This window comes from Trematomus bernacchii, unplaced genomic scaffold (assembly GCF_902827165.1).
Source record: "Trematomus bernacchii unplaced genomic scaffold, fTreBer1.1, whole genome shotgun sequence".
Taxonomy (NCBI): domain Eukaryota; kingdom Metazoa; phylum Chordata; class Actinopteri; order Perciformes; family Nototheniidae; genus Trematomus; species Trematomus bernacchii.
In genome coordinates, this window is record NW_022987888.1 from 267,889 (window position 1) to 289,451 (window position 21,563).

The 21,563-nt window shown below is 40.4% G+C and overlaps 1 protein-coding gene across 1 annotated transcript in view; it reads right to left on the reverse strand.

Moving 5' to 3' along the window:
• The window catches only part of LOC117469811 (FH2 domain-containing protein 1-like), a 29,818-nt gene extending 9,761 nt beyond the window's left edge, over window positions 1-20,057 (reverse strand). Inside the window, exons 1-5 of the mRNA XM_034114250.1 lie at window positions 19,903-20,057; window positions 9,638-10,038; window positions 9,053-9,223; window positions 8,617-8,678; window positions 115-303 (exon numbers count right to left, since the gene is read on the reverse strand). Of these exons, the coding sequence (XP_033970141.1) occupies window positions 115-303; window positions 8,617-8,678; window positions 9,053-9,223; window positions 9,638-9,901 (686 nt within the window). The 5' untranslated portion in view covers window positions 9,902-10,038; window positions 19,903-20,057. The remainder of the gene's footprint in view (window positions 1-114; window positions 304-8,616; window positions 8,679-9,052; window positions 9,224-9,637; window positions 10,039-19,902) is intronic.
• Between the last annotated feature and the right edge of the window lie 1,506 nt (window positions 20,058-21,563).

Genomic DNA, 21,563 nt, shown 5'->3' on the forward strand with positions numbered 1-21,563 from the left:
TTTATAAAAAATAAAAACATATTTAAGATAAACATAAGATTAAAAAAAATGTCCACTTAAAGCCGAATTAAAACTGGTTAAATATATTTTTGTGTATAAACCCCGCCCCCTCACCTGGGCAGCTGTATCAGCAGGTGCACGAAGGAATCGGCCAATGAGAGCTTAGATACGTCTCCATGGTAACCCCGGAGCTTCTCCACTTCCTCTTTCTCCGGCAGCAGCTTCATCAGCTCCCTCAAAGGCCCCGCCCCCAAACGCTCACTGTTGCCATGGTGAATGTCCTCCACTATCGCCTGATTGGTCCTTCACACGAATAATAATGAGATGGTTACAACAAGTCTATGAGAGGATGAATAAACTGATATTTTGGTGAATTAAATTAGTAAAAAATGTCTTAAATGTGTGATTTTGTCTGTTTTATATCACGGTCAACTGAAAATATTAGTCAAATATTTGAAAAATATATATTTTGATATGGTTTTTTTTCTAACATATTTACAAATATTTGCAAAAACAATTTCGCCTTAAATCTTTTTTTATTATTGGGGAACATTTTAGTTGTTCCCCTTAAATATTTTAATATATTTTTTTCCCTTAAAGGTCCCATGTCATGCTTTTCCGGTTATTACCCATCCCCTTGTGTGTTATGAAGGTTTTTCTGCATGTAAACGGTGTGCAGAGTCACAAACCCTCAAAGTACACCCTGTAGCGAGTAAAACTCTAACACAGAAAAGACGTGTCTATGCTGCCCCAGAACGCCTCGTTGGACATTTTTTTTTCTTCCATTGTTTTCTTCCTGGGTATGGTGACGTGCCCATACCCAAATGCACCAATTGGTCCAATCCGTGGAGCCGTTACGTTACGTCCGCGGATTGGTCAGCCTGGACGGCGGGACGCGGCGAGGCTGGGTTTCGCTGTCTCGCAGACGGCCACTGGGCCCACAGGGAGGGGGGGGGCAGGAGCTCCAACAAGCCGTTTAGGACAGAGAGTGAATACCAGTGGCGTCGCCTGGCCTGGGCATCCGGGGCTTTAGCCCCGAATGTTTTTTCTGTAGCCCCGGACAATTCTCCCTCAATAATATAATACATTAACCGTGCTTTACGTGAACCTCATCATGACACAAGAGAGGACGGCAGCACTGTAATTTCCCGTGTTCAGTGAATGCAACAGAGGCATGACACCAGACCAATCAGAGAGTTGCATGGAAATAAACGTGTGCTTGTGTCATTCAAGCTCGGCTCTGTGTGTGTGTGTGTGTGTGGCAATAGCGCATTAGTGTGATAGAGAGAGAGAGAGAGCGAGAGAGGGGGATGGGGGGACCGGTATCAGCATGGACCGTGTTGTTAGCATCTGGTTAGCTAGCTGCACTAACGGACATAAGGAGCTGTTTGTTCCACAACAAGCTGGAGGAGAGTCCTCTCCTCTCAGACTGAGACTCAGGTGAGCTAAAGGACTCTCTGAGTGTTTAGATACTTAACTTTAGTCTAAGTTATCTCAGTGGGTCTCAAACGGTTTGGTCACAAATTATTCAAAAGATTATTTCCGCGGCACACCTTTATATGATCATTATAGTTATAAAGAAAATAATAGAATAAAGGAAAAACAGTTATGAAATACTATATGGCAGTAAAACAAGAATAGAGTTTAAAAGGGGAGTGATTAGTAAAATATCCATAAAAAAAAAGTACATCTGTTTACAGTTCTGCTTCATATGGGTGTTGAGAGAGGTATCCATAGATCTCTTCATTTTGCTCTCAAAGTGCACCAGATTGATGCATTTAACTTCAATATTTAAAAAAAAATCTTCCCGGGGGACCATCCCCCCGGACCCGCTAGATGAGGTGAGCCCCCCACTCATAAAAAATACCACTTTACCCCTGCCTATATGCCGTGAGCTGATTATCGAGCCTTCATTGTAACAGTCGCGGGCAGTGGCGGCTGGTCCATAGGGGCGCTAGGGGCGCCGCCCCACCTCTTCCCATATTGAAGAAAAAAAAAAAAAATTAAAATAAAAAAAAAAAAAAAAAATATGTTTAAAAAAATATATATATTTTTATTTTTATTTTTAATGAACAAGGTAAATATTATATAATTGGTATCAGTAAAATGTATAATCTACAATAAAATCTCGTTTAAAATTGTGTTACGATGTCTAAAGTTACTGATAAGTCACATGTTTCCTGCCTGGCCTTGCCCATGCACCTTCTCTCGTCTGGGCGCTAAGAGAGGAGCCTTCAACCAGTGCAGCAGCAGCCACTAGCAGCTGACTGTTGCTATCTGTAACGTGTAAACTATGCCGCGAAAATATAATTTCAGCCAATCAGCGTCGTCAAAGATGACGGTCACCGGGCGCCAATGTCAGCGCCCAGTGCAGTCTGTGAGTAGTTTGGACAGTGACTCGTATCCGGTTGACGCAGTAGTTGATGAGGATGGCTTCGTGTGCAGGTGGAGTCTCCGGACCTCGGTCCCCGCCTAATTCTGTTCAAGAGCTAATCTCCAATCCTTTCGAAAGGAGAAGTTTGGCAGATAAATTGTTGCTTAAAGACCTTGGACTGGACCAACCCGATTTGAATATATCGCAGCAATCTCGTGAAAAAGACAAAACGTATACACGAGGCTTCGCAAGTAGCTGGTACACAAAAAAGGCTTGGCTAGCTGGATGCAAACAGGTAAATGCTGTCTTTTGTTTCCCATGCTTGGATATCACTTTATATGTAGAGAGGAGGTTTCCCATGGTTGTTAGAAGTTTATTAATAAGTGGGCATTTATCACAGAAGTGATTGTTCTGTCTCCACGTTTGTTGCATTGTCTGTGATGTATTTTCCAACGGTTATAGCTCCTGTTCTGTCCCAGCAACACTACACGGTTTGCAGCTCCACCACATTTTTGGTTTATCTTCGGTGTCGCTTAAAATCTGCTTCCCATCGGACTAAAACCTCCACGTAATCTGAAGACAGATACTTGAAGTTATTTAAACCTTTTGCAAACTTTATGTTCTTCTTGCTCTAGCCTTGCCAGTTACATTGTACATAACACATATATTATCATTATGCTAAGTGGTTGTTCGTGTTAGACGATGTAGCTTTTTCATTTCTGAGTTATTGCTATATGTAAATAAGCCTGTTTGTAAATAATCCTCAGAGAAACAAAGAAAAAACACAATTTATGACATTTTGTGCTGTGATTATTTTTTTTAAATTGCATTTATTCACAGTTCAGTTTGAAATGCTGTAGTGACTTGTATTGAACCACTTAAATATTTATAATTAATGCTACTGAAAAGATGCTATTAATTTTATATCTCACTTGCAGTTCACTGTAAAGCTACTTGGTGAAGGTGTTGGTTCATAAAACATGAACAGTTTTAAGAAAGAAAAAAACAGACCAGTTCTGAGAACACAAATTCCTGGTAAAGTAGTAGATGTTCAGGTTGATAAATAATATTTTCCACACTGAAGATTATGGAGGTATTGATCAGTCTTCTCATATTTTTAAGCCTCGATTTCTCCTTTCCCCCCCCCTCTAACATCACCAGAAGTCATCATTTAAGGGGTCATTTCTCGAAAAAAAAATTCGGGGGGGAAACCCCGCGGACCCCCCGGGTAGGTCACTTACGGTACGTCAAGAGCCCCACCAAAAAAAAAGACCACCGGCCGCCACTGGTCGCGGGTGTACTGTGTGTGTGTGTGTGGGGAGTGTTGCAGTGAAAAATGCCACTGTAGTGCCGCCGCCACTGTGGGCTAAGCCCCGAATGTTTTCAGGTCCAGGCGACGCCCCTGGTGAATACACATACTATACAGAGATGCTGTATGAGAAACCAATGTGAGTTTGGAAAATTGCACAATATAAATCTATTTTAGTAGACCTCAGCAATGGAATTATGATCAGTAGAAATGGCCATGACATGGGACCTTTAAAGGGGACCTATCATGCAAAATGCACTTTTGTACGTCTTTTATACATGAATATGTGTCCCCGGTGTTCCAGGGAACTCACCAAGTGTCAGAAAACACAACCCTCTCTATTTTCCTCCATACCCAAATCTCTAAAAAAGGGGCTGCAACGGATCTGATAAAAACTGATCCAGATTTGAACACTGTCCTGACGTCAGGAAAGTGGCGCTACGGCTATTGGGCCAACTCTCCACCTATCAGGGGAATGTGGGGTTGGGCCACGGCCGGCCATTGCCGCTCGAAAGCGCTGGAGACGCTGTAGTACATATGCCAGGCCTGTAAGTGGCGCTGTCGTCTGCCACAAAAGCAGCGAAGAAGACTTCCTGCCCATAGTTACCATGGTTACCCTTCTGTTTATTCTCCGCTGTGGCTTTCTTTCTCCCTCCCCGAGGCAAGCGTTTGCTCCCGCTGCTGTAATTCAATGCAATCCCTCCCCGTCGAGGCAAGCACTGTAATTCTCTCCGGTTAGTCCACCAGCAGATGACAAACACCCACCTCTCCGCCTCTTCCAAGGAACGAGGGGACCGTGCGGCAGAGTTTCAGTTAGGTTTTCTTTCGCCGGTCAAGATGTCCGTTAAAGTTTAAATCTTCCGGACAAAATTAGAAAAGTGCCGGTCAAAGGTCTTCTTTGTTATTTATTGAGCTTTAAAACAAATGAATAACGACTCTATATAATAAAACACGGAGGACGGAGATCTCTTTTTCTCCCCCTCTTGACTTGATCAGAGCACGGCTCCCCTCTCCTGCAGGGGGGCGTGGTCAGCTGCAGCTCACAGAATCAGCCCCGTAGACAGCAAACAGCAAATAGAGCGAAATGAGGCATGGCTAAAATGCATGATCTGTTTGGTATTTTGAAAACAGAAACGTATAAATATACCTTATATAGGTATGGCCCTACAATATATCATTTAAATATAGCATGATAGGTGTCCTTTAAATATTTGTTTATATTTGGAAAAGCACATTTTTTCCATACGTTGTTTTTAAAAAATTGGAAAGAAAATGTTTCCTTTTATATTGTGAAATATATAGAAATCTGTTTTGGGATGTATGATGATGTACTGAGTCCAGGGTTATATATGTATTACGTAGTGTCTGTCTCTCGTCCCTCATGCCTGTGTGTGTGTGTGTGTGTTGGTAAAGCAGTGAGGACATGTTGATACGACACAAGCTCAGAGGACACTTTGTGACGCCTCCATGTTACTCAACCAAACACTTTAAAAATGGAAAATAATTTCTGGAGTGGTTTGGAAACATTATTGTTAAAATGTGTACATTTTACAAAATATTTTTTTAAAAGTGTATATCATAATATACAAAGTAGTGAATTAGTTAATATATATTAATGCTGAAATTAAATATCGTTATATAACTTTACTTTACCCAGCGGGGTCAGGGGCAGTTTCTGTTTAATAAAGTGACTTCAGAACGTCACAAGTTAACGATTACTAAACATCTATTTACCCACAACACCTAGCGATGAGGGCGAGGACGCATCACGCCATCACACACACACGCCATCACACACACACGCCATCACACACACACGCCATCACACACACTCACCATCACACACACACACACGCCATCACCCACACACACGCCATCACACACACACACACACACACACACACACACACACACACACACAGTGTACCCGCGACTGTTACAATGAAGGCTCGATAATCAGCTCACGGCATATAGGTGTAGGCAGGTGTAAAGTGCTATTTTTTATAAGTGGGGAGTGGACCTAACCTCCTCTAGGGGGTCCGGGGGCATGTTCCCCCGGGAAGATTTGTTTTAAATATTGAAGTAAAAAGCATCAATCTGGTGCACTTTGAGAGCAACATGAAGAGATCTATGGATACCTCTCTCAACACCCATATGAAACAGAACTGTAAGCAGATTTACTTTTTCTTTATGGATATTTTACAAATCACTCCCCTTTTAAACTCTATTCTTGTGTTACTGTCCTATAGTATTTCATACCTGTTTTTCATTTATTCTCTTGTTGTTTTATACCTATAATGATGTGTGCCTCGGAAATACTTATTTACATTAATTGTGACCAAACCGTTTGAGACTCACTGAGATAACTAGACTAAAGTTAACTATCTAAACACTCAGAGAGTCCTCTCCTGTCAGACTGAGTCTCTCAGAAAGTCTCTCAGTCTGACAGGAGAGAGTTCTCCCTCCACCTTGTTGTTGAAAAAGCTCCTTATATCCGTGCAGCTAGCTAGCACCAGATGCTAACCACAACGATCTCCGGCACCGGTGCACGCTCTCTCTCTCGCACGCACACAAAATGGCTCGTGCCACACACACACAGAGCAGAGCTTGAATGAAACACAGAGACCCAGAAGTAGGCTACTTGTACTGTAGCAGATTATTTTCTAATCAATCATTTTTCAAAATATGAATTTCACACATACATTTATTGGGGGTGCTATGGCTATCCTGAAGCATCCCCTGGCGCCGCCACTGTCACAGAGGGTGACTGTCTGTCTACATGATGTGGCCTGCCGACATGGCCACTTTCATACAGATCATACACTAAAGCAGTGGTTCTCAACTGGTGGGTCGCGACCCAAAAGTGGGTCGCGGACCCGTTTGAAGTGGGTCGCGGATGTGTGAGTGAAGAAAAAAAAGTTGAAAAAAAAATTGGATTTTTTTTTTTTTTCTTTTTGGGAAAAAATGCAAACTTTTATTTTGAAGGACCGATTTTCTAACGCTGTGCATGCAGTAGGCGTTGGACTGGAAGTACCGGAGACCATAAATGGTTTTGAAAACTTCTGTCACGTAGTGATCATCTTCTCAATAAAACATCTCTGCTGATGTTTTTTCGAGTCTTCCGGCCAATCAGAATCAAGATTGTTGCCGGAAGTCCCCACGGAGAATAACTGAGGTAGAACTATTCTTTATACATCCATGGGTACAACTTCAGATAAAAATGAACACATAATGAAATATGACCCCCGGTTTGATGATTGACAGGTCACAGAACAATGGGAGCTATCTACCCTTACCCACAATTTAAAGTAAGTCACACACAATCTCCTCTTTGCTCTTCTCGCAGCAAGATGTCAGAACTAAGTGAAAAACAAACAATGGCATAAAATATTATTAATATGTCGGGTAGTAATAGATTTATTTATTTTCTTCTCAGAGTGTACCAGAATGCGTAGTTGTTAGTATTTCTAAAAATCTCCTGGGGGAGAATCCCCCCAGACCCCCCTGCTGGGGTTGGGTTTTCAGCATGTGTGCCTTTTTATATAGTTCAGCTTTGATTCCATCATCTCATTAAACCTTTTTTTAAAGCATACTTTAGTTCTGTGAAGGGATATATGCACTGTACTTCACTTTTATTAATATTGTATTCTGAAAAGCGTATATATTACAGCACGATTTTTTGTTGAATAGATTTGAGTGCTTCAAAATGTTGGGTCACGATGTATTGACCAAGTAAAAAGTGGGTCCCGAGGCCTAACCAGTTGAGAACCACTGCACTAAAGCCCTCGATTGGTCTCTGTGTGTCATTCAAGCTCGGGAGGGTGTGTGTGTATGTGTGGCGCGAGCGAGCGAGAGAGAGCGCGCGCACTGGTTACGTGTATTGTTGTTATTAGCATCTGGTGCTAGCTAGCTGCGCTAACGGATATAAGGAGCTTTTTCAACAACAAGGTGGAGGAGAGTCCTCTGCTGTCAGACTGAGAGACTGATAACGTCAGCTCAGCTGAGGTAAAGGACTCTCTGAGTGTTTAGATAGTTAACTTAGTCTAAGTTATCTCTGTGGGTCTCAAACGGTTTGGTCACCAAGATAAACTTTAAAAACTTGTTGAGAGCTAAAACTAGTCTTTGCCGCTGCCTCAAAGAGGAGCAGGGGGGAGAGGAGGGAGAGGAGGGAGAGGAGGGAGAGGAGGGAGAGTATGGGCTCAGAACAGTCTCATAATACACACATGCACACAAAAGGAGTCACACTTGTATTTCCGGTTCCACACTTGTGTTTTTCCATGCACACACAAATGTGTTCCATTTATGTAAATAAAATCCAAATACAGAAAAAAGTTTTACATATGTATTTTTGATCCACACGTATTGGTTTTCCGTTTAAAACCGCTGCACCTGCAAACACAACCCACTTTCTGTGCATGGATCGCTGTGCATCCGTGTGTGGGTTTTTTGAGACTCCCCTGACGGTCACCGGAGAGGCTGATTCAGGAGCCATTTGAGGTCCACCCCCACTTAAAATATGTTCACATGGATAGATTCCTAAATACATTTGCACACATTTAAATAGTAACCCATGTCCATATGTTTATTATTGGGTAGTAGATTTAAACTATAGGGCTATCACTATGGGCAGCAATGCTGTAAATATTCACAAATAAATCCAGCAAAATGGCACAAAAAGAACTGGTAGTGTCCTGGCTGGGTGTATGATTCCCGGCCTGACTTATTGTCTCAGTCCGGCCCTGAGGTTAAGAAAAAACACTTAAATATATTATTTTTAAGCACAACAATAATACCCAATAAAAGGGACATTTTGAAGCTCATGACCTTTTAAAGCGGACACATTTTTTGGAGGTGATTTCATTAAATCCCGATTTTTTGGAAGTTGTTTTGCTTCAGGTGACATTTTTTTTTCGTGACACAAATTGAGATTTACCTCTTGAACTGTTTGAGGAAAATCCCGATGTTCATCCCTCTCTTAGAGTCCAGAATGGAGACCTGAGACAGAGAGGGATGTCAGTCTGAGGTCAGGAAGAAACTGTCTACACACACACACACACACACACACACACACACACACACACACACACACACACACACACACACACACACACACACACACACACACACACACACACACACACACACACACACACACACTTTAGAATAACACAATAGCTAATTCTTTACAAATAATTTGACTTTAATGAAACTAACACTTGACATTTTACACAATAAGAATTTGCAATTGACATTAAGTGTTGTGCAAAGAGGGCTCTTCAGATTTATGGGAGTCACTTGTTGCTATAGAAATATGGCTGCCAGTAACACACACACACTGTCCCCCCCCACACACGCACACACACACACACCTCCTCTCTGGCCTCCCTGAAGGAGCCCCTGGTCCTCCCCCCCCTTGTGGGCGGGTCTTTCCCGTTTGATTGGCGGTCGTTCTGACCAAACAGATCCTCGATGGTCTGCACGTCGATCTGGTACTGCTGCTGCACCCGACGCTGAGTCCACAGGTTGCTCCGCCCCTTCACCTGCAACACACACACACACACACACACACACACACACACACACACACACACACACACACACACACACACACACACACACACATTTATTGAATCAGACATGAGCGGAACTTGTCAGCACACCCAATACATTTAATATAAGTGCTGAATCATGTCTATTAAATCACTTAATTCTGTCTGTAAGCAAGGCAGAGAAAAATCTCTTTTTTCTTTTTACTTTTAACTTGCATTCTTTCCACATGTTTAACGACGCTGCATCAAACTCCATTGCAAATTCTGTTAATTTAGTGTTTCCATCAATTTCTTTGCAAAATAACCTAATTAATAAACTATGTTCATATATATTTTAAAGAATGAACATGCATTAGTGAATTCGGCTCAATAAAAATGCAATAAAAATGTTAATAAAATGTTTACCTGATCTTCTGGTATGGTTTTCCAGAAGAAACTCCTGACCCTCTTCTTCTTCTTCAGGCCTCCTGCGGGGTCTCCCAGCCCAGGAAGCAGGGGCGGAGGGGGGGGAGGAGGAGGAGGAGGAGGAGGAGGGGGGGGAGGAGGGGGAGGAGCTATATGAGGAGGGGGAGGAGCTGTCATTCGTTTTCCATCGCCATCAGGAAGTCCCTCCTCCAGGACGAATCCCTCCCTCTCATTGGCCGGGGACACGCTGCCCATCACGTGCATCCTCGCCGCCGATTGGACGAGAGCAGAGAGAGGTTGTCGGTCGTCCGGTCACCGTGGTGACGGGTGACCATGGCGACGGTTGTGGTGACGATGATGGAGGCGGGACATCACTCGAGGGTCAGCATAAGGTCGAAGGGCTGTGGAGAAATTAAGGGAAAAATTTGTTAAGTGAGAAAAAACTTCGTAAAGTGAGAAACAATAAGTGAAGTGAGAAAATCTTGGTATAGTGGGGAAAACTTTGTACAGTGAGAAAAAACTTCGTAAAGTGAACTTTGGAAACAGCTAGCATAGCTCTGACAATACGCACCAAAAAACGGTGTAAAAAATCAACAATTTTCCGAATCCTGCGATAATCTTTTTCTTAGCAAAGCACTTAGTTCACAACATTTAAATCGTTTACCGTTATGTTTTTTAAAAAATATTTTCTGTACTTTTATTTTTACCAAAGTGTATCCTCCTCTGTACATGAAAATACTTGAATCACTAAAATCCGGCACTGCTAAATTATTCAACACACAGAGATACACGCACACACACACGCACGCACGCACGCACGCACGCACGCACGCACGCACGCACGCACGCACGCACGCACGCACGCACGCACGCACGCACGCACGCACGCACGCACGCACGCACGCACGCACGCACACACACACACACACACACACAACACACACACACACACACACACACACACACAACACACACACACACACACACACACAGTCCCCCGTGTGAAGTTCTGGAAACATGTCTACAAAAATGTACACTTCCTGCTCATGAATTAAAGATCTGTGTGTGTGTGTGTGTGTGTGTGTGTGTGTGTGTGTGTGCTGTGTGTGTGTGTGTGTGTGTGTTGTGTGTGTGTGTGTGTGTGTGTGTGTGTGTGTGTGTGTGTGTGTGTTGTCTGAGTGTTACATAACTTACGGGCCGTCTCCAAGGCAGCGTTAAAAAATCTTGAAACGCTTCTGCCCATTCACTTTGAATGGGGTGACGTCACTTTTTTTTCGCTTTCGCCGAAATGCATTGTGGGCAGGCGAGCGGAGATTCTCAGGATTTTCAAGATCCAAAGTTGAACAATGTTCAACTTTTGAAGCTGAGGAGGAAGCGTCAGCCAATCAAATGCCGTGTACGCAAATCTGACAGTTCAAGCTCTAGCCAATCAAACGGCGTGTATGCTGGGAGAGACAGACCGCAGGTCATTTCCTCATATTCCAAAACATGGAGGAGAAATTAGCGGTAGCGAATCAATCACCCGGTGCTTTATGACCAGACCTACCGGGATATAAACCGGAGGAGCCAGGCATGGAGGGAGGTGGCAGAGACAGTGGTATGTTTTCGCCTGTTTTGGGGAGTTTATATCCAGTTTACTTCGGGCTTTTTGGCTTCATATGTCGCGGGCGGGAGATTCATGTGATTGGTTGATCGCAAAAAAATCCCCAAGCCTCAGATACGCCCACCTCCAAGATTTTTTTAACGCTGCCGTGGAGACGGCCCGTAAATCTCCATTTGATCGCATGATTTATTCCATCAAACCTCCAGCGTAATCATGCTAACAATGTGTGTGTGTGTGAGTAGTGGTCTGATCCATGTATGTACCACAACATAGCAGCAAACCAATCAGAGCAGACTAATATTTGTTTCTATATTTATTTCTTCTAATCTATTAATTTGCCAACATTTCTTTCTCAATATTTCTATATTATCTCCTTTTTGTATAACTTATTTCCTCTTCATGAGTATATATATGCAACGTTAAGTACATTCCTTAAACCTACCTGCCAATAAACCTGATTCTGATGATGTTTCTAAAGCTGTTAATTCAAGTGTTAACAAATAAAAATCCCTTAAATCAATGAATAATCATGACAAAAAAGAAATCAAGATTATTTGCTTTATTGGTGTTGAGTGCATTGTTGCTTTAAATTGCAGCCGGAACCCAGATTTAAGACATTAAATTAAGATTTAACAGTTATTTTTGGTGTTGATTGGCAGCAGACAGCTGTCAAACCACAACAACCCTTCGTGCTAATTATTCATTTACCACGCTGTTCCTTTATAACGCCGCTGACAGGCATGTAAACTCCGTAGGCAGTGTGTTGGCGGACAGTTTGTGGAGGAATAATAATAATACAAATAATAATGAGGTGGAGGAAACTCTTCTTCACGCTCCGTCACTGCCAGTTATCCGTTCAGATGATTTTTCCTCCGTCAGGATTCAGGAATGTGGAGCGGACACAGATCATAACTGGGTCGACTGGGAGGAAAACTAAACAACAACCAGTGTGTGATGAGTTCATGCACATTTCCCAGCATGCATCAGGAGCTGAGGCGTCACCCGAAGGTGTCGTTAAGCGTGTGAAGTCGTGATGTGTTACACTGTCAATTAAATCAAAGTGAAGAGACTCATGTTTAACTGTTGTATATTTACATAGGAAGAAGTACTATTTACTCAAGGACAACATACCAACATTTAAAATGAACTACTTTAAAGAGTCCTCTCCTGCTGATGTTCAGGTTCATATCAGTATGTAGTGTCTCTATTTTAAAGAGTCCTCTCCTGCTGATGTTCAGGTGTATATCAGTATGTAGTGTCTCTATTTTAAAGAGTCCTCTCCTGCTGATGTTCAGGTTCATATCAGTATGTAGTGTCTCTACTTTAAAGAGTCCTCTCCTGCTGATGTTCAGGTTCATATCAGTATGTAGTGTCTCTATTTTAAAGAGTCCTCTCCTGCTGATGTTCAGGTGTATATCAGTATGTAGTGTCTCTATTTTAAAGAGTCCTCTCCTGCTGATGTTCAGGTGTATATCAGTATGTAGTGTCTCTACTTTAAAGAGTCCTCTCCTGGTGATGTTCAGGTGTATATCAGTATGTAGTGTCTCTACTTTAAAGAGTCCTCTCCTGCTGATGTTCAGGTGTATATCAGTATGTAGTGTCTCTACTTTAAAGAGTCCTCTCCTGCTCATGTTCAGGTGTATATCAGTATGTAGTGTCTCTACTTTAAAGAGTCCATTCCGAGACCATTTACACCACAAAAAGCAGAATAGAGGTTTTATTTGGTGACTTTTTTAAGCCGAATTATCAAGCACATGTTGCCTCTTCAATTAATATGTGTGCTAATTGTTATATGATTGATGAATGTGCTCAAAACAACAGAAAACTTACATTTTTTAACAGATTTTTCAATGGAGTTTGGTGCGTCATTCTTTCTGCTATGGAGAGAATGTGCTATTTGCTTCCATGGCAACAGGTCAGAGTGCCACTGATCGTCGTGGTTACAAACAATAGCAGTTTGTTTACTTGGCAGACAACACAATCTGGGTCAATGTGTGTGTGTGTGTGTGTGTGTGTGTGTGTGTGTGTGTGTGTGTGTGTGTGTGTGTGTTTCCCCTCTCATCCCTCCGTCTTCAAATGCTCGTAAACAAAAGTAAGGTTTCTGCCTTTTGAAAAATATCTAGTGACCGTGTCAAATCGTCGACATCGTCCAATCACGCGACTCGGAATGTAAAAATAGAATGTTGACCCGGTTCACACGGAGGGCTCTGATTGGTCAATGAGGTCAAGGGGTTAATGAGGGAATCTCTGATTGAAGTCAGTTTGACAACTTGTTATTATTTAGTAACTACTGCTACTACCACACACACTACTACTTCATATATGTATTAGGTATACTGTGTACTAATATTTTTTAAATTAGAATAAAATAACAATAGTTAATTTTTTACAAATAATTTGACTTCAATGAAACTAACACTTGACATTTACACAATAAGAAATTAAGAGAATTGACATTAAGTGTTGTGCAACGAGGTCCTCAGATTTATGTGAGTCACTTGTTGCTATAGAAATATGGCTGCCAGTGAAAGTGTACAGTAAAACACACACACACACACACACACACACACACACGAGCCAAAACCAGTTTGAGAAATAATACACTGACAAATATTGACACTCTAAATTAATTTGACCTCTCCTCTTGTCACACACACTGAATAAACATGAGCTCACACACACACACACACACACACTGAAGATGACTCATGCCATGCGACAGGTTAATGTTATATTAAAACTGATTATCTGAGGTTATTACAAGAGATTTTATTATCTGGTAAAACCTCAATGTAGACCTACTTATATGTAGCTATCAAAGCAAAATGACTTATTCTGCACTAAAATATCTCCTGTGACTGATATATTATATATAACATTATTAGATTGTTAATCTTAAGGCATTACAGTTATGGCAGCATGTTACTGCTTTAAAAACCTTTCCAGCAAGTCAGGTTTCTTTAATGTTGACGTTTCCACACAGCTTTACTAATTTTATACTTCAAAATGTGCCTAAATATACTTAATGGAAACGTAATTGTTGTATTTTATATCTGACCATGTACACACCGGTTCACACATCTGTATTTATCCTTTTAACCTTTAGTTGTAGCTGTTAGATGTTAGCTGTTGTTCACATTAACCGTTACATTTTAGATGTTGATGTTAGCTGTTGGCAGATAGCAGCTAACTTTATCTACTAGCTGTTAATGTTAGCGATTAGCAGATAGCTGCTAACTTTATCTACTAGCTGTTCATGTTAGCTGTTGGCAGATAGCTGCTAACTTTATCTACAAGCTGTTAATGTTAGCTGTTGGCAGATAGCTGCTAACTTTATCTACTAGCTGTTAATGTTAGCTGTTGGCAGATAGCTGCTAACTTTATCTACAAGCTGTTAATGTTAGCTGTTGGCAGATAGCTGCTAACTTTATCTACTAGCTGTTAATGTTAGCTGTTGGCAGATAGCTGCTAACTTTATATACTAACTGTTCATGTTAGCTGTTGGCAGATAGCTGCTAACTTTATCTACTAGCTGTTAATGTTAGCTGTTGGCAGATAGCTGCTAACTTTATCTACTAGCTGTTAATGTTAGCTGTTGGCAGATAGCTGCTAACTTTATCTACAAGCTGTTAATGTTAGCTGTTGGCAGATAGCTGCTAACTTTAACTACTAGCTGTGGCAGATAGCAGCTGTTAGCTGTTAATGTTAGCTGTTGGCAGATAGCTGCTAACTTTATCTACTAGCTGTTCATGTTAGCTGTTGGCAGATAGCTGCTAATGTTAGCTGTTGGCAGATAGCTGCTAACGTTATCTGTTAGTTAATGTTAGCTGTTAGCAGATATCTGCTAACTTTATTTACCAGTTGTTATTGTTAGCTGTTGGCAGATAACTGCTAACTTTAGCTGCTGTTAACAGTTAGCAAATGGCTAGTAAGTTAGCTGTTAGCAGCAGCTCCACATTACATTACATTTAGCTGACGTTTTTATCCAAAGCGACTTACAATGACCAATTACAGGGACATTCTCCCTGGAGTAACTAAGGACTAAGTGCCTTACTCAAGGGCACACTAGTGGTGTTGTTCCAGGCGGGATTTGAACTCACAACCTTCCAATCTTCAGCCCACCTCACTATCCATTAGACCACCACACCACAGAGTTACAGTATGATGCGTTCACGCTCTATTCAGTAAAAATTTGTTTTAGACGAAAGGTAATACATATCTTTACCAGGATGTGTTCAAATGTTATCTCCTAAAACATATTTTTTTCACACTATATGAACTATTTGAGAGAGATTCAGGCCTTATCTTCCCAACATAAATTAGTATGCAAATAAAGGAGTGTATGTTCAAGTACAGTCATGACCGAAGAACGAGATCGCGGATACAAGCGGCCGAGATGGGTTTTCTCCGCAGGGTGGCTGGCGTCTCCCTTAGGGATAAGGTGAGAAGTTCAGTCATCCGGGAGGGACTCGGATTTAAGGGAGTCACTTGTTGCTATAGGGTAGGGGTAGAGGTAGACCTAGGACCAGGTGGAGGGATTATATCTCTTCGCTGGCCTGGGAGCGCCTTGGGATCCCCCAGTCAGAGCTGGTTGATGAGGGCAGGGAAAGGAACTTTTGGGGCTCTCTGCTGGAACTGCTACCCCCGCGACCCGACCACGGATAAGCGGGAGAAGATGGATGGATGGATGGATGTTCAAGTACATTGGTCTTGTATTTTCACTGAGGTATTGAATACTTATTGAGAATGTTACTGGTCATTTAGCTAAATCTCTGGTATTGAGGTGCTTCCTTTTGACAAAAAATAATACCGTATTCAACATAAATGAACTACAGCGATCTGCAGTATGTCCACAGAGGTCCAGCCAACCCAGTCTCACGGCATTTCGTGTTATAGTCACAAAATTAATTTAATCTATTGATTCGTGTTCACCAACACAATTTTTGCATCGTGACATTTTTTTCGTGTCACACAGAACGATTTTAAAAGCAATGTATTTCTATTGGTAGTATGTTTCGTGCCTGCACCACGTCTTTTAGTCCGGTCGGGTCTTGGAAGACCGGAAGCTGTGTGGTTCATAAAAACATTTTCTTACTCAATATCTTACCCTGAGCCTAACCCTTTTATTTTAAATTGTATAATGTCGGAGTTTTTTTTGCCGTCCGCGAGGAAAATAAATGGGGCTCAGAGCCTCAGAATACTTATTATTAATTTTCTTTTTTATTCTAATGTACTATTATTTGGTGCAGGCACGAAACACACTACCAATAGAAATACATTGCTTCTAAAATCGTTCTGTGTCAGAATACTGAAATCTGTATTTTTTTTATCTCTTTTTCCTTCTAATTTGTTATTATTTACATTGCATTTAAAATCGTTCTGTGTGACACGAAAGAAATGCAAAAATCGTGTTGGTGAACACGAATCAATAGATTAATTTTGTGACTATAACACAAAATGGCGTGAGACTGTGTTGGTCCAGCTCATATAACAGGTGAGTCAGCGGTCTCTCTACGGGTGTGTCTCTGTGACCCACCTGTAACTCAATTCAACAGAACAATGAGCTGCATGTGAACGCAGCATTTTGTTTGTAATCACTTCAATGTAAAGTTACCAAAGATTGACACCACCATTATCAGACAGGAAGTTAAACTGGTCTTGATTTTACAAGTAAACAGAATTACTTAATTGTTTTTAAATTAATAAAATCTATTGTAATTATCATTATTTCTACATATGTGTTATTGGTGGAAGTCTATGGGAATATAAATAACAAAACTCACTGTTTATCAAATTAAAGACAACGAAATGAAGCATTTTGGTCTTATTTTAAACTGGGAATAGAGATGAAAGTTAACCCATGAATAATAAAACCAAGACTAATTATTATTCTAACATATTTTACACATTGTCAGTGCACGAAAGTGTGATTAACACCCCGAGACGTCGCTGTGACGATGTTTTCTCTGTGAAAAGCTCCAGACAGACTCTGAGTCATTGCAGTTTTAAATATCTTATTTTTATATTTCTGTCTCTTGCAGTTTACAGATTAGCTCCCACTCTTTCTCAGTTTGAGGGTTACAGCAAACAGACTGAATATAAATACCCTCAGTAGACAAATGCATCCAGAAATGTACAATTTTGGGTCTTCAGGATAATGACTTGTACTTAATATTCAGCTGTACTGAATACATGCTAACAATGAGAAGAAACGATCCATTAACCTACCAAAAAATCACCAAATACCAAATTACTCGACCCAGAAATGTCTAATATATGTCCAAGAAACCATATATGAAATTAATCAGGAATGACTAATACATATCCAATAAATATCTAACATTATACCCAGAAATAACCATAAATATGAAACAAACCATCTTATTCTCTGCCCAGAAATAAGCATTAAATAGCCTACAATCATCTAATAATCTACCTATAAATAACCAATTAATATTAAATAAATTATTTACAAAATCTACCCACATCAAACCAAAGAATATCTAAGAAATCCAACAAGAATGATCCAAGAATAATCCAAGAATACATCCAAAGTGTACCTCATAAAGCATCAAAGAAACCATGAACCATCTAGCAAAAAAGATCAGAGAAATATCAGATAAATAACAAGTAAATATGCAATAAACAAAAGAGGAATCCTCACAAAACCTGTCCCGAAAAAAACATTTCAATCTGTCTCCAGAATCACAGACGGACCTCAAACAGAACCTCTGTGGAAACACAAATAAAACTCTCTTATTTACCGGACAAACAACAGTAAACGTGTGTGTGTGTGTGCGTGTGCGTGCGTGCGTGTGTGTGTGTGTGATCAGGGGTTAAGCGAGGACCCCCCACATTGATTTTTTTTTAAACCACCATTTGCATGAAAAACACATCCGTTTTGTACCAAAAACAGTGTTTAAAAAGCTGAAAAGAAATGCCCTTTAAATCTCTGGTTTTACATTTTGGGGGTTACCATGGCTACACTAAACGAAAGGCGAAAAAAAAAACGACCCGAATTTAAAAATGTCATCCGGAGCTCCAGGGGGGGTCAGGGGGTCAGACGGAACATTCACCCAGCTGACGGAGCACCGAGCCTGGGTACAATCTGCCGAAAGCCCTGGGGGGAGAACCAGCAGGAAACACAACTACACACACACACACACACGCACAACCACACACACACCTGCCTTTCTACTGGAGACAACACACACACTTATTGGATGATTTGATGTATGAAATATGATTCATGATATCTCACGATTGACAAAAAAAATACTATTTTTAGCAGATTTTCGTATTTTATTTTGGTTGTTTCCAGGTAGATTTTTGAAGGGCTTCTGCACATTTTTCTGGGGTAGATTTTTGGATGATTTGTTGGATATATATTGGCTATTTCTGACAATTTCTCATAGTTCCTTGAGTATATTAGTAGTAGAAGAAGGACTGTATTATATGTTCTCTGATCCTTTCTGTGACCTACTTGCAGGTGAGTTTCTTATGTTGGCAGTTAGTAATGTCAACACCCGGAGGACTGAAAACCAGTTAAAAACTAATGTAGAAAACCTCCTTTTCTCCCTGCTTATACACTTAAAAGCATGCATGAACTTAATTATAAATTGCTATAGATTTGAATAGAGTACTGAAGGAGTACAAAGCACATTTTCAGAAAATAAATCCAACATTTTCTGTCTATTTTGACTCTGGCAATTTAACGATATGCACGTATTATCATATTTTAAGTTCTAATTTATAAGATATTTTAAAAAGGTGCATTCATAGTGAAGCTATACGTCACTGAGACTTAGTAAAAGAGAGTTATAGCGGCACTAAAGTGGAAAAAATACCAACAAAAACACAAATACTATAATATGTACTTCAAGAGATATTATAGAAATACCACATATAACTAAACACCAGAGAGTCAGTAATGTAATATTTATACTTCAGTGAACAGTAAAGCAATAACACTGCACATAAAGCACCACATACAGTAATTTAAAGTATATTTTAGAGGTATTAGATCAAGTAAGCGCCATAAAGTCAGTAAAAGACAACTCCCAATGACTAATCTTGATATTTTTTAGAGGATAAACACAATAAAAACATTTTAAATTAAGGTTATTCTGAGCAGAAAAGACACACTGTTTGTCTCTTTATGGTAAGCTATATTCACAATATCACTATAGGAGTATTATGAGACATAAATACTCCAAACACACTGCAGAAATAGGATAAATATAATATTAATATATTAAACACCACGTAAAAAAACCCTCAATGTTGATTTTACTACAAAAAACCTACAAGGATATTCTATAAACATTAATAAATGAGCCACAGATGCATTTAATGACCATCTAAACACAACACAACATAGGAATATTTAAGACCTTAAATTCTAATGTAGTGTCACTGCCGAGTTATTCTAGAGATTAAACACTATAATAAAAACCACTATAGGAATATTACAGATGCTAAATATAAGCTGTTTTACCAAAAACAGGTAAAATGTGAGTGTAGTCTGGAGGGGGTTCAGAAACACAGCCTGTTAGCACGCAGAGTTAATTCCCACCAGCACTAATGTGAACTGGATGTCACATTTATACCATCAGGGGTTAAAAACAAATACAAATAAAGGGTAATTAGAGTCTAAACTCACCGGGGTGAACGGCTCCACTGATGCGGGCTTTCGTGCTCCAAACCCCGGATTAAAAACCTCCAAATGGACCGAAAATAAGGCTCACTAATCCCGGTTGGCATCCACAGGCAGCGACCGACACACACACTGACACCGGCTGCATGCGTGTGTGTGTGTGTGCGTGCGTGTGCGTGTGTGTGTAAGAGAGAGAGAGAGCATTCCTGCGAGAGAGCGAGAGAGAAAGAGGTCTGCGCATGCGCGATCACTCAGGTGGAAGGGAAGGCGCTTTCTAACGAACACGCCCACCTGCTATGAGGGAGAGAAACACACACACACACACACACACACACACACACACACACACACACACACACACACACACACACACACACACACACACACACACACACACACACACACACACACACACACACACACACACACACACACACACTTAACTGTGTGTGGCCAAGATAAGCTCTACCAGTCCCACCCTTGGCAAAAAAATGACAACATACACACACATATACACAAAAATACACACATATACAACAAAATACACACATACAGTGAGTATGCTGTAGCTTTAAATCAGTCAGTAAATGTAGTAAAAAAACAATATACTGTTTGAGTAAGTATTACGCTGCAAAAATGTTATTTAAATAAAGTACTTGAGTGAATAACCTTTGCTGCAGTTATTTATTTAATGACAAACTATACAGTCCTGACAAAAAGTGAATCAACACTTTCACTACAATAGGGTCCATAGATGAAACACACACACACACACACACACACACACACACACACACACACACATCAAATGAGTTTTAGTGTTGCCTGGTGAGTAATTGCCTCTCTTTGACAACATTACCACAAACAGACCAGGGTCTTATTATAAAAACACCCGATTTAAGAGAGGAACCCACTCTATACTAACGCAGTATTTCCATTTTATGCTACTGTATACTTTTCCTCCACTACATGTATTTAATACCTTTAGTTACTTTACAGATGTGGATGAATGATGTGAAATATAATCAAGTGTTAAATCAGACTTTAGTTCCACCTGGAGTAAATTCACAAGCTACCCTGCAGTATACAAAGTCATTCAAACTAGCTGCACCTTTACCAGCTTTGAGAACACTTTCATGATCAATCATTATAAAACATATCATATATATTATTCTGAAATGGACCAATCTGCACAATGACTACCTTTACTGTCGCTACTTTCACTATATTTTGATGATAATACTTTTCTACTTTTACTTGAGGAATATTTTGAATGCAGTACTTTTACTGTAACAGAGTATTCCTACACTCTGGTACTTCTACTTTTACTAAGTACAAGATCTAAGTACTTCTACTTTTACTCAAGTACAAGACCTGAGTACTTCTACTTTTACTCAAGTACAAGACCTGAGTACTTCTACTTTTACTCAAGTACAAGACCTGAGTACTTCTACTTTTACTCAAGTACAAGATCTGAGTACTTCTACTTTTACTCAAGTACAAGACCTGAGTACTTCTACTTTTACTCAAGTACAAGATCTGAGTACTTCTACTTTTACTCAAGTACAAGATCTGAGTACTTCTACTTTTACTAAGTACAAGACCTGAGTACTTCTACTTTTACTAAGTACAAGACCTGAGTACTTCTACTTTTACTCAAGTACAAG